Below are 11,940 nucleotides of genomic sequence, written 5' to 3'. Positions count from 1 at the left end.
TTTTCAGCTTCTTTTCTTTCTGATTTCGTTTTTTAGCCAAAATTTGTTTTGTTCGTTTCCATTAAAGACGCAAAATCTCATATTCAGGTAACGTTTTTGCTTCTTCTATGCTTCTAGAATTTAAGTTGATCCTTTTTTATTAGATGTTTTGTTATATTTCTACGGGTGTCTGAGTCTCTTTCCTTTTCTACTTTGATTTTAGAAACATAATTGAGCAGTTGAGTTTTGCAGATAAAACAATGGAGCGATATTACAAACCAACTTCTGCTTCAAATATTTATGATAATTTGGATGATTTGCCACGATAATCTCGAGATTGAGTTTTGCGACTGTGTCAATTTCATCACTGGTCAAAACGGAAGTAAGTTTTTTTTTTTTCCAAATTGGGCTTTTTTTTTATTGCTTTAAAATAAAAAAAAAATTGGCTTGTGGCTTCGTTTTCTCGAGCTGGGTTACTGTTATTTTCGGTAAAGGACGGATTTTTTTAAGCTTTTGAGTTTTTTTTGGTTCGTGCTCTCAAACCAGGTGGTAAGAGTGCAATACTGACTGCGCTACGTGTTGCCTTTGGATGTCGAGCCAAAGGTACTCAGCGCGCCAATTCGCTGCAAGATTTCATAAAAACTGGATGCAGGTTCTTCTACTTTACTTACTTATGCGGCTATGGCTTTTGTCTTCTTCAAGATTAGTAAAATTCCTGAGTTTTGCTTCCCCCTCGAGACTTATCTCAAAGATTTGTTTNTTTTTTTTTTTTGTTTTTTTTTTTTGTTTTTTTTTTATGCAGCTATGCCCTTGTTCATGTTGAACTGAGAAACCAAGGAGAGGATGCTTTTAAGCCTGAAGTATATGGTGATACCCTGACTGTTGAACGCAGGATATCTGATTCTACTAGTTTAACGGTCCTCAAGGATCATCAAGGTTAATTAAATTCTTTTGATGCTAATTAAAGTTTCTGTCTTTCTAGTCTGTGTGCTTCTGCTTGATTTGCCTTATCCACATCTTGTTCTCGCTATTGATTGTCATTGTATATCTTCTTACTTGTTATGTCTCAAGTCTTACTGTGTGTCATGTGTAAATCTTCTTAATTGTGGTGTGTGCAGGAAGAAAAATATCTAGCAGACGGGAGGAGCTACGGGAACTTGTTGAACATTATAATGTGAGCTTTTTCTCTTTGATTTCAAGTTTATAAGTTTGATCATATATGTTATATTTGTGGTATTCATTGCTTGGATCTGCGTTATGTTTTTTTTTTTTTTGGCTAGATTGATGTTGAGAATCCCTGTGTGATCATGAGTCAAGAAAAGAGCAGGGAGTTTTTAAATTCTGGAAATGACAAAGAGAAATTCGAGGTATATCTTTGTAAATCCGCATGTGCTGAAGTTAATTTTGTTGATTGTTTTGCTGAAAGCTTTTTTTACGTCTGCAGTTCTTTTATAAAGCAACCCTTCTTCAGCAAGTCGATGATCTTCTTCAAAGTATTGACACAAAGTTGGAATATGCAAATGCTCTTCTGGATGAGATGGAGAAGACCATACTACCAATAGAAAAAGAGATCAATGAGTTGCTTCGAAAGATCAAGAATATGGAACAATTTGAAGAAATAGCCCAACAGTTGGTGCATTTGAAAAGTAAACTAGCTTGGTCATGGGTATATGATGTGGATAGGCAGCTCAAGGAACAGACTGAGAAGATCGTCAAACTCAAAGAACGAGTGCCTACTTGTCAAAATAGAATTGATCAGAAACTGGTAAGTATATATGTTCTTATTACCTCAAATTTAAACTGCTATGCACAATCAGAAATATGCAGGGTATGCATGACCTGTGTAAACTTCTCTTGAATACTATAACACTGAGGTTTCTTAGTTGTATTCAATAAAGAATGTTGAAGCTTGAAATTAGTTCTCCCCTAAAAGATTCTTATAGGGTCATACGGATTACCACTTGTGTTCTCTTTAAAGTGAGGTTGAGTTTCTAAAATGTATATTTGCTTATACACTTAAATACTCGATTTGTGGCATCAATGATACCTTAGGGTGAGGTGGAATCTTTAAGGGTAAGTTTGACCGAGAAGAAAGCTGAAGTTGCTTGCCTGATGGATGAATCAACTACGATGAAGAGAGAGATAGAATGTTTGCGGCAATCAGTGAAGATGGTATGTTTAAAATTAGTTTTTAAAGAATCACCCTTAAGTATGTAGTTTGATAATTTATCTTACAAACTATATTTTCTTATTGAGCAGTTAGGAAAACGAGAGAAGCATGTGAATGGATTTATCGAATATTTTTTTCTTATTGATATATTGGGATTGCATGACTCTGATAGGAACTGCTCTTGACCTCGTTAATAGAATATCTCATAGTGTAGTTTTAAAATTGCGCTTGTTTAGATACTTTTCGCATCTGTGTGTACTTGACATACAATTTGAAACAGGCTGCAAGAGAGAAGATCGCTTTAGAAGAAGAATACCATTATAAGTGCAATAACATTCAGAAGATTAAGGATCTTGTTAGGAGGCTTGAACGACAGATTGGAGATATTAATGAAATGACTACAAGAAGCACACAGGTCCACCTTTTCGCAAACTAAGATCCTTTCAGTTTTATGCTCAGTGTTTGTTATGGTGATTGAAGAGTAGTTTAGTGTGAGTGTATAGACATTTTACTGGCTGCTAATGATGCAGGCTGAACAATCCGAAATTGAAGAAAAACTGAATCTATTGAAGCTAGAGGTTGAGAAGGCTGAATCATTGCTTTCCAGGTCATTATGTTTTTTGATTTTTTTCTTCAGCTATCCCTTTTTACTATCTTCTTCTTCTTTTTTTGTTGGCTAAGCATGGATTAAATATATTACAATTTTAGTTTGAAAGAGGAGGAGAACGTGGTCATAGAAAAAGCATTAGCTGGAGGGCAAGAGAAGGAACACATAGAGGCTATGGTATCTTAGTCTTACCCTGTCTCATATTTGTGTTGTTTTAAATAGTGTCACCTTTTTGTTGTAGCCATTAAAGTTACTTACATTCAACTATTTTTGGCTCTTTGGTTTCTAGATTAGAGACCATGAAAAGAAGCAAAGAAGCATAAACACACAGATCAATGATCTGAAGAAACATCAAACAAATAAGGTGCTTATCCAATTACATGGATCTCCTTGCAGGCTTTATATGTTATTTCTATTCTTTTAGAGGATGATGATCTTGAGGATTAGTTGGATAATTTCAAACTTCTCTTGCTAGGTTACCGCATTTGGAGGGGACAGAGTCATTAATCTCTTGCGGGCTATTGAGAGACATCACCGCAGATTTAAAAAGCCACCCATTGGTCCGATTGGTGCTCATGTGGTAAGTTTCTATTATACCCTTCCACACATCTTTGCACAAAGAATAACATGTTTTCTCATATGAACCATGCATGGCGGAAAGAAAAGCTTACATTTTCAAGTGTTCTAATAACAATCTCTGCTGTTTTAGTTTGAATTTATCTAAATGTGGTTTTCTACAGACATTGGTCAATGGTAATAGATGGGCTTCTGCAGTTGAACAAGCTCTTGGCAACCTCCTGAATGCCTTTATTGTGACTGATCATAAAGATTTAGTTACTTTGCGAGATTGTGGAAAGGAAGCAAATTATAACAATCTGAAGATTATCATCTATGACTTTTCAAGACCAAGGTAATTTGAAAGACACTTCCAATATTTTTGTTTATGTTCTGCTTTGATGAATGGATAGATCTAGTTATATTGCAAACGCCATGGTTATTATTGTTTATGCAGGTTAAGTATACCAAGGCACATGATTCCTCAAACAGAACACCCAACTATTCTCTCTGTCTTGCACTCTGAGAATAACACTGTTCTTAATGTCTTGGTGGATATGGTAATCTTACTTATAGATATTCTCTACATTAGTATATTACTAACTTTTCACCCTCCAACCTGTGTATAGTAGTATTCATTAAACTTTGGTTTCTGGATATTTCCAGAGTGGTGTCGAGAGGCAAGTGCTTGCAGAAAATTATGAGGTTGGCAAGACCATTGCCTTTGAGAGAAGGCTCTTGAATCTGAAGGATGTTTTCACTATAGATGGATACAGAATGTAAGTTGCCAGTTAAAAATGGCGAGAACAAATCTTTTAGAGAATCAAACACATATATTTAGTTCAAATTATAAGTGGATGGACACTGACATCACGTGTCTACAAGTTTGTAAACTGAGAACTATCACTAGAACCCACTTCTGACGATTTTACTGAGTTATTGGCGTGATTAGTGGAAGAGGCTATATATTTATATGGATTTCAACTATAAAGGAAGATCTGCGTCAACGTAACAATATTCTACCTGTTCTTTTCTTAGGTTTTCCCGTGGACCTGTTCAGACTACGCTTCCTCCTCGTCCTCAAAGGACTACTCGATTGTGTGCTTCTTTCGATGACCAAATCAAAGATCTTGAAATAGAGGCCTCAAAAGAACAAAGGGACATACAAGAATGCAGGGGACAAAAGAGGGAGGCAGAAATGAATCTCGAGGGTCTTGAATCTAAAATGCGCGGACTGAAGGTAGTGTAACATTACTGGTGTCACTTTAGATGTATCCATTGTCTAATGCAATGTACTGGTCATGTCGAATTAATGTGCTCAACTTTCAACTGTCTTAACTGATACATTTAGCTTCTTTCCGCAAAGCTTAAGCTTGTTCGGATTAATAAACAGTTTGCATTTTTTTGGTCAATGTACAGAAGCAACGCACCCAAATAGAGAAAGATTTGACGAGGAAGGAACTTGAAATGCAGGATCTGAAAAAATCAGTCGCTTCTGAAACCAAAGCATCACCTACATCAAGTGTTGATGAGCTTCATCTAGAAAGCATGGTTTGTTATCTTGGTTGAAACTGTTTTATTGTCAATACTCCCGTAGCATCATTCTTGATTGCGCTCTTGTATTTCTCAGAGATTCCGAGAAGAGATAAAGGGGAAAGAATCCTTGCTGGAAAAATTTCAAGATGGTTTGAATGAAGCTGAATTAAAGGCTAATGAACTTAAAGCTTCATATGAAAACTTATGTGGTATGCTGTCGATACATTGATTTTTCTTGGATCTGTGTTAATCCTAGAAAGAATAATCATCTTTGATTTACAGCCATATTTGCTTTAATATAGTTCAAGTTAAAATGTACATGCAGAGTCAGCCAAGGGTGAAATTGAATCTCTTGAGAAAGCAGAGAATGAGCTAAAGGAGATAGAAGAAAAACTCCAATACGCAGAAACGGTGCACCTTCTTTAAGAGTTTGGTTCTTTACTTGTTTTGCACTTTAGAACTTAATTGTGGTTCTGTTTCAGGAGAAGAACCATTATGAGAATCTTATGAAGGACAAGGTCTTACCCGATATTAAACAGGCTGAGGTTTTATATCAGAATCTTGAAACGAAGCGGCAGGTAAGAATAAGCAATTATGAAATTCCGCTAGTAATATAAACGGAAAAGGACAAAACATCAAAATGAGCAGTGCAAGTTATTTATTGCCCTTGGATTCATTTTTTATATATGCACTTGGTTCAACTGCTGCAATTTCAGGAAAGTAATGAGAAGGCCTCAATCATTTGTCCTGAGAGTGAGATAAGAGCTTTGGGCCCTTGGGATGGGGCCACTCCTTTGCAGCTTAGTGCTCAGATTAACAATATAAATCATAGGCTGAACCGAGAGAATGCCAAGTGCGTAAATTTATGTGCCTTGTGATTGTTCCTACATACGGAAATTTCTTGTTGAATGCCTGTTAAGGTTGCATGCTTATATCTTTTGCTGATACAGGTATTCTGAATCAATCGATGACCTCAGGATTATGCACGATGAAAAAGAACAGAAGATTAGGAAGAAACGCAAAATTTACAAAAGCTTTCGAGAAAAGCTCAAGGTTAAACCTTGCAATTGTTTATAGATATATCTTCCTTATCCAAAAATTCAATATGCATATGCTAATTCGTTTAATGTGTGGATTACTGTTTAATCAGGTTTGCAGAGATGTGGTAGGTTCACGGCAGGGCAAGCTCCAAATAAATAAATCTCATCTGAAGCGCCAGTTAACTTGGCAGTACGAATTTTTTTGCCCATTATTACCAATAACATTGGATAATTTATAGTTCTCACTTTAGTTATGTGATTTTCATATGCTACTTTCCTTGATTGCTGATCATCAAAGCAGATTCAACTCTAACTTAAGTAAAAAAGGTATCAGTGGACAAATTTTGGTCTCTTATGCAGACAAAACTTTGTCGATAGAGGTAATTGGAGCCATAATGCTACGTTTTGCATCGGATGTGTCCATATTATGACATTAATTAACTGTGTTGGTTGCATTTCTTTCTTCAACAGGTTAAGATGCCTCAAGATGCAACAAACAGTGCTGTTCGAGACACAAGAGGACTTTCAGGTGCTTTTCTACTCTAGATTTGAATATGAATTGGGACATAAAATCCCACATTCGAAACATTAGAACAAGGGTGGGATGAAGAAGGCTGAATGGATGAGATTAAGTAGCAAAGCCCTTGAAAGATAAAACTTAAATCGAAGAATCTAATTTTGTCTCAACCTTTGTTTGCTATTTCCCTCTTTGTTGTTGTCCTATTTTTGACTTTCTTATTTGCTAAATCTCTGGAAGCTAATTCTCCATTGAGATTTGAGAGTATAACCTTATTAGTTCAAATTATCAGTTGTTCTAGCCAGCTTCAAAGTTTAGTTAATCCTCTTGTCGTAAATTTCAGGTGGGGAACGGTCTTTCTCGACTTTATGCTTTGCACTAGCTCTTCACAATATGACTGAAGCCCCAATTCGTGCAATGGACGAATTTGATGTATTTATGGTAAGAATCATCTCTTACATGACATATAGACTCTCTTGTCAAAGCTGCTAAAACAAAAATCTAAACACCTTAATAGAAATAGAGCAGTTAACTATTCGGTTTCTGCAAATCTCAGGACGCAGTTAGCAGGAAAATCAGCTTAGACACATTGGTTGATTTTGCAATAGAGAAAGGTTCACAGTGGATGTTCATCACTCCTCATGATATCAGGTAACTTCCACTTTACTTAGTTTCGTTAAATCAAATACAAACAAAACGAAACCATGTAATAATAATAATCCAATCTTTGTAACGACAGTATGGTGAAGTCACACGAGAAGGTAAAGAAGCAACAACTGGCTGCTCCTCGTTCTTGAGCCAAAGAAAGAACCTCTCTCTCTCTTTTTTTTTTTGTAAAATCCTCAATAACTTAATTGTAATGGGAATGAATGACTAATGAGTAAATCGGCAAATCTTGTAATCCTAATCTATATCTTGGAAGTTTCTCTTTTGTCAGTATCTATAAACAGATAGATATAATGATTATGATCTTAGTGGACGAAAAGATTGAGAGTGACAGGTTTTAAATTTCTCCTTTCTTCTTCACTGTTCAATTGAGACCGTTTGTACATTATTCCTACAAATCTAAACAGTTTCCAGAAAAACAAAAAGAGAGACCGAATCTTTTGTTTAAAGAGAGAGACACAAAACAAAAATAATATTTTTATTTTCTTCTCTTAAACAAAAAAAAATCTTAAAATCCCTAAAAACAAAATTCTTTTTCTTCTCTGTGATTGATTGTGTAAGTTCCCGTTTCGCAAAAGCTTCAAACTTTCCATTTTAATTGCACAAATCCGTTAAAAAGCTTTTCTTTTTCTCGGGAAAATCAAAATCAAACCTTTTTTTCCGAGAAAACCCTTCAAGAACGCTGCTTTCAAGGAAGAGTGGGAGAGGCGGAGAAGAAGAATGTGAAGTTATGTCTTATAGAGGGAAGAAGGAGAACAGTCCAGTTTCACCATTGAAGAAGCGACGAGCGAGCTGGTCTGAACTTTGGGTTAACCATCACCATTTATTGTCTTCTTCTCCGCTTGATTTCGCCGCAAAGTTTCAGTCTTTGACTCCTCCAATCTCCAAATCCAAAACCCTACTCCCTCCTGATTTCACGCTTCTCTTACCTGACCTCATTCTCATCAGAATCATTGAACAAATCCCTAAATCTCACCGGAAAAATCTCTCCTTGGTCTGCAAGAGATGGTTTAAACTCCATGGTCGTCTTGTACGATCTCTTAGGTTGCCTGATTGGGGGTTTCTAGCGTCTGGTAGGCTGATCTCGAGGTTTCCCAATCTGGATACTGTTGATTTGGTCAGTGGGTGTTTAATTTCGCCGCCAAATTCAGGTATTTTAGTTAACCACAGGATAGTTTCGTTTACTGTTGATGTAGGGTCTTATCAGAGTTGGAGTTTCTTTGAGGAGAATCTATTGTCTGTTGAGGTAGTTGATAGAGGGTTAAAAGCTCTTGCTGGTGGCTGCTCAAATCTCAGGAAACTAGTTGTGACCAATACTAGTGAACTAGGGTTGTTGAATGTAGCTGAAGAGTGTTCCAGGTTGCAAGAACTCGAATTGCACAAGTGTTCTGATAGTGTTTTGCTTGGCATTGGTTCGTTTGAGAATCTGCAGATCTTGAGATTGGTTGTGAGTGTTGATGGGTTGTATCACTCTTTGGTTTCGGATATCGGTCTTATGATTTTGGCTCAAGGTTGCAAGAGACTGGTGAAGCTTGAGCTTGTTGGATGCGAGGGAGGGTTTGATGGGATTAAAGAGATAGGCCAATGTTGTCAAATGCTCGAGGAACTCACTGTTTGTGATCACAAGATGGAGTCGGGTTGGCTTGGAGGGCTTCGATATTGTGAGAATCTCAAGACGCTGAGACTCGTTTCTTGTAAAAAGATCGATAATGATCCAGATGATGAGTTGAGTTGTTGTTGTCCTGCTCTCGAGCGATTGCAGTTGGAGAAGTGTCAGTTAAGAGATAAGAATACCGTAAAGGCTCTGTTTAAGATGTGTGAAGCGGCAAGAGAGATTGTTTTCCAAGATTGTTGGGGATTGGATAATGATATCTTCAGCATGGCAGCGGCTTTCGGGTACTTTAAAAACTTTATATTCCCTTTTTGTGCTTTTGATGTTTGATAGCACCATATGAATCTCTAGGAACAATGTGATCTTACCGTTAGCCAATTTCATTGTTGCTAGTAGTAGTAAACCCATTGTCTGTTTGACTTGCAGGAGAGTTAAGCTACTGTATCTGGAAGGATGCTCATTGCTAACAACATCAGGTCTAGAATCAGTGATTCTACATTGGCACGAGCTAGAACATCTGAAAGTGGTTTCGTGCAAGAACATAAAAGATTCAGAAGTCTCTCCGTCGCTGTCAGCTCTGTTCTCAGCTTTAGTGGAATTGCAGTGGAGACCAGACACCAGATCGCATCTCTCTTCAAGCCTTACAGAGACCGGAATTGGTGGTAAAGGTGGGAAATTTTTCAAGAAAACATGAAAGTTTACTACTGCCTAACTCTCTTTTGAATGTTTCTTTGAAAGTTTCTTAGGTTCTCTTTCTTTGTTACTTCTCGTTGAACAATTTGTAGCAATTACTGTAAAGTCTACTTTTTTTTTAATCCATTCTATGTTTGTAATCAGAGATTCATAGCTACGCAATCACAATTTTACCTTACTTTTCCCTTTGCAAAGAGATTAAGAACTACTGATTGAGTAGAGTAGTTGCGAGTAAAAGACTATGAAGATACCTTTAGAAAAAGCTCATCACAAAAACTGATCAATTCATCACAAAAAGTAGATAATTCTTACTCGTATTAAGAGCATCTTTCGTGCTTAAGGAATCAACCATAACTAGGTTTTACCACCACAGGTCTATTATTTTGTTGATATATTGTAGGTAGAGTTTTGTGGAAACTCTTGTTTCGCAAGTTGAGAATATACATTTTACGATTTGTTAGTTATGATTTAGGAATGAATAATATGACATATTCTTATTATGATTCTCAATTGATATTATTGGATTAATAATGTACATTTAAAGCTAATAAGATCCTACCAAATATGTAATCGTTTATTAAACGCAAAGTAGATATTTCCTAAGATGTATTCATCTTAAATTAGTTGCTATATTATAGGGATGTGATTAAGAGGATGTGATTACATAATTTGGGTGATCAATTCTTTTTGTCAGACTCGGCCCTAAAAATTCGGCATGCAAATTAGATTTTTTCTAATTTAATTGGCATTAATTGGATGTAAATAAGTACGCTGTGGATTAAAAACCGACCCAAAATATTCGGCAATCTTAAGGAGGATCCGGATAATTGAATCGGTTATAATTTTAGTTAAAAACCCGACCCGAAGTTGGCAAAAAGTGATGGCACCCTATTGTACTCCAAAAATATATTACGAGCTCTATATGTGGATATACTTGTTTGGTTACAAATATCCTAAGACAATTTTAATATATATCCGTTTATAAAAATTCAAATCACATCATATGCTAAAAAAAAATCTAAAATTTTATTAACTTAATATATTAAATAATAATTTAAATAATTAAATATAAGATTAAATAAAAGTGAAAGGAGAATTATATTTTAATCTAACGTATTATTTTAAATTAGGTAGATAGATTTTAGGAAATTAATATTATCAAATAAGGAAATCATTGTGTTTGGTTGTAAGGATTGTGGAGAATTTAGTTAGGACTTGTTTGGATATAGAGATAAGAAAGGATGGCACAAAAATGTTAAGATAGATTTGAAAAAAAGAAAAGAGAGAAGGTGTAAAAAAATGGAGATGCGGGGTATCGATCCCCGTACCTCTCGCATGCTAAGCGAGCGCTCTACCATCTGAGCTACATCCCCTTTTGTTAACGTAGCACAATATTAGTGATCTTAATATGGGTTTGAAACCCATTTAAATAAACGGGCCTGTTATACAAATTTCTGCCCATTTAATTCCATTTATTTAAAAATTTTAAATGAATTTTAATTGGGNAAACGCAAATTAGATATTTCCTAAGATGTATTCATCTTAAATTAGTTGCTATATTATAGGGATGTGATTAAGAGGATGTGATTACATAATTTGGGTGATCAATTCTTTTTGTCAGACTCGGCCCTAAAAATTCGGCATGCAAATTAGATTTTTTCTAATTTAATTGGCATTAATTGGATGTAAATAAGTACGCTGTGGATTAAAAACCGACCCAAAATATTCGGCAATCTTAAGGAGGATCCGGATAATTGAATCGGTTATAATTTTAGTTAAAAACCCGACCCGAAGTTGGCAAAAAGTGATGGCACCCTATTGTACTCCAAAAATATATTACGAGCTCTATATGTGGATATACTTGTTTGGTTACAAATATCCTAAGACAATTTTAATATATATCCGTTTATAAAAATTCAAATCACATCATATGCTAAAAAAAAATCTAAAATTTTATTAACTTAATATATTAAATAATAATTTAAATAATTAAATATAAGATTAAATAAAAGTGAAAGGAGAATTATATTTTAATCTAACGTATTATTTTAAATTAGGTAGATAGATTTTAGGAAATTAATATTATCAAATAAGGAAATCATTGTGTTTGGTTGTAAGGATTGTGGAGAATTTAGTTAGGACTTGTTTGGATATAGAGATAAGAAAGGATGGCACAAAAATGTTAAGATAGATTTGAAAAAAAGAAAAGAGAGAAGGTGTAAAAAAATGGAGATGCGGGGTATCGATCCCCGTACCTCTCGCATGCTAAGCGAGCGCTCTACCATCTGAGCTACATCCCCTTTTGTTAACGTAGCACAATATTAGTGATCTTAATATGGGTTTGAAACCCATTTAAATAAACGGGCCTGTTATACAAATTTCTGCCCATTTAATTCCATTTATTTAAAAATTTTAAATGAATTTTAATTGGGTAGCCCAATTAAACATATTTGATAAATAGGTTTACCCATTAATTAATGGGTACCCGTTTATATTTTTTTTTTTTGCTGGAAAAAGGATTTTTGTGAATATGTCGTCTTTTTCGACGAAACCTGAGAAAATCTG

The 11,940-nt window shown here is 35.3% G+C and overlaps 2 protein-coding genes and 2 non-coding genes across 5 annotated transcripts; 2 read left to right on the top strand and 2 right to left on the bottom strand.

Annotated features, from left to right (window-relative positions):
* Window positions 1-7,403, top strand: LOC104708329 (structural maintenance of chromosomes protein 6A). The gene is made up of 29 exons (XM_010424880.2): window positions 1-87; window positions 232-361; window positions 526-631; window positions 782-915; window positions 1,098-1,153; window positions 1,260-1,346; window positions 1,424-1,744; window positions 2,032-2,151; window positions 2,430-2,564; window positions 2,680-2,756; window positions 2,858-2,933; window positions 3,046-3,120; window positions 3,232-3,336; window positions 3,497-3,666; window positions 3,769-3,871; window positions 3,978-4,090; window positions 4,350-4,551; window positions 4,731-4,862; window positions 4,942-5,056; window positions 5,173-5,258; window positions 5,330-5,425; window positions 5,564-5,700; window positions 5,798-5,900; window positions 5,998-6,077; window positions 6,189-6,267; window positions 6,359-6,416; window positions 6,748-6,845; window positions 6,961-7,055; window positions 7,144-7,403. Exons 2-29 carry the CDS (start codon window positions 280-282, stop codon window positions 7,199-7,201), a joined length of 3,099 nt encoding a protein of 1,032 aa, XP_010423182.1. The 5' UTR covers window positions 1-87; window positions 232-279; the 3' UTR covers window positions 7,202-7,403.
* Window positions 7,541-9,518, top strand: LOC104708328 (F-box protein At5g07670). Of its 2 annotated transcripts, XM_010424879.1 has the most exons (3): window positions 7,541-8,143; window positions 8,267-8,966; window positions 9,109-9,518. In XM_010424879.1, the coding sequence occupies exons 1-3, from the start codon at window positions 7,801-7,803 to the stop codon at window positions 9,374-9,376; spliced, it is 1,311 nt and encodes a 436-aa protein (XP_010423181.1). In that variant the 5' UTR covers window positions 7,541-7,800; the 3' UTR covers window positions 9,377-9,518. The 2 variants fall into 2 exon arrangements, with proteins under 2 accessions (XP_010423181.1, XP_010423180.1); XM_010424878.1 differs by having other exon boundaries at window positions 7,541-8,966.
* TRNAA-AGC lies at window positions 10,676-10,748 on the bottom strand. Its single transcript has one exon. It is a non-coding gene; the product is annotated as a tRNA-Ala (tRNA).
* Window positions 11,603-11,675, bottom strand: TRNAA-AGC. The gene has a single exon. It is a non-coding gene; the product is annotated as a tRNA-Ala (tRNA).

The sequence above is a fragment of the Camelina sativa genome, chromosome 8 (genome assembly GCF_000633955.1).
Source record: "Camelina sativa cultivar DH55 chromosome 8, Cs, whole genome shotgun sequence".
Lineage (NCBI taxonomy): Eukaryota > Viridiplantae > Streptophyta > Magnoliopsida > Brassicales > Brassicaceae > Camelina > Camelina sativa.
This window is presented reverse-complemented; position numbering and strand designations above follow the sequence as displayed.

Excerpts from the sequence above, each read along its gene's own strand:
- LOC104708329 (XM_010424880.2), top strand. The coding sequence starts at position 280 with ATGATAATTTGGATGATTTGCCACGATAATCTCGAGATTGAGTTTTGC. Across the intron at positions 2,757-2,857 it reads GCTGAATCATTGCTTTCCAG|TTTGAAAGAGGAGGAGAACG; the intron begins GTCATTATGTTT and ends TTACAATTTTAG. Across the intron at positions 6,268-6,358 it reads ACAAAACTTTGTCGATAGAG|GTTAAGATGCCTCAAGATGC; the intron begins GTAATTGGAGCC and ends TTTCTTCAACAG.
- LOC104708328 (XM_010424878.1), top strand. The coding sequence starts at position 7,801 with ATGTCTTATAGAGGGAAGAAGGAGAACAGTCCAGTTTCACCATTGAAG. Across the intron at positions 8,967-9,108 it reads AGCATGGCAGCGGCTTTCGG|GAGAGTTAAGCTACTGTATC; the intron begins GTACTTTAAAAA and ends TTTGACTTGCAG.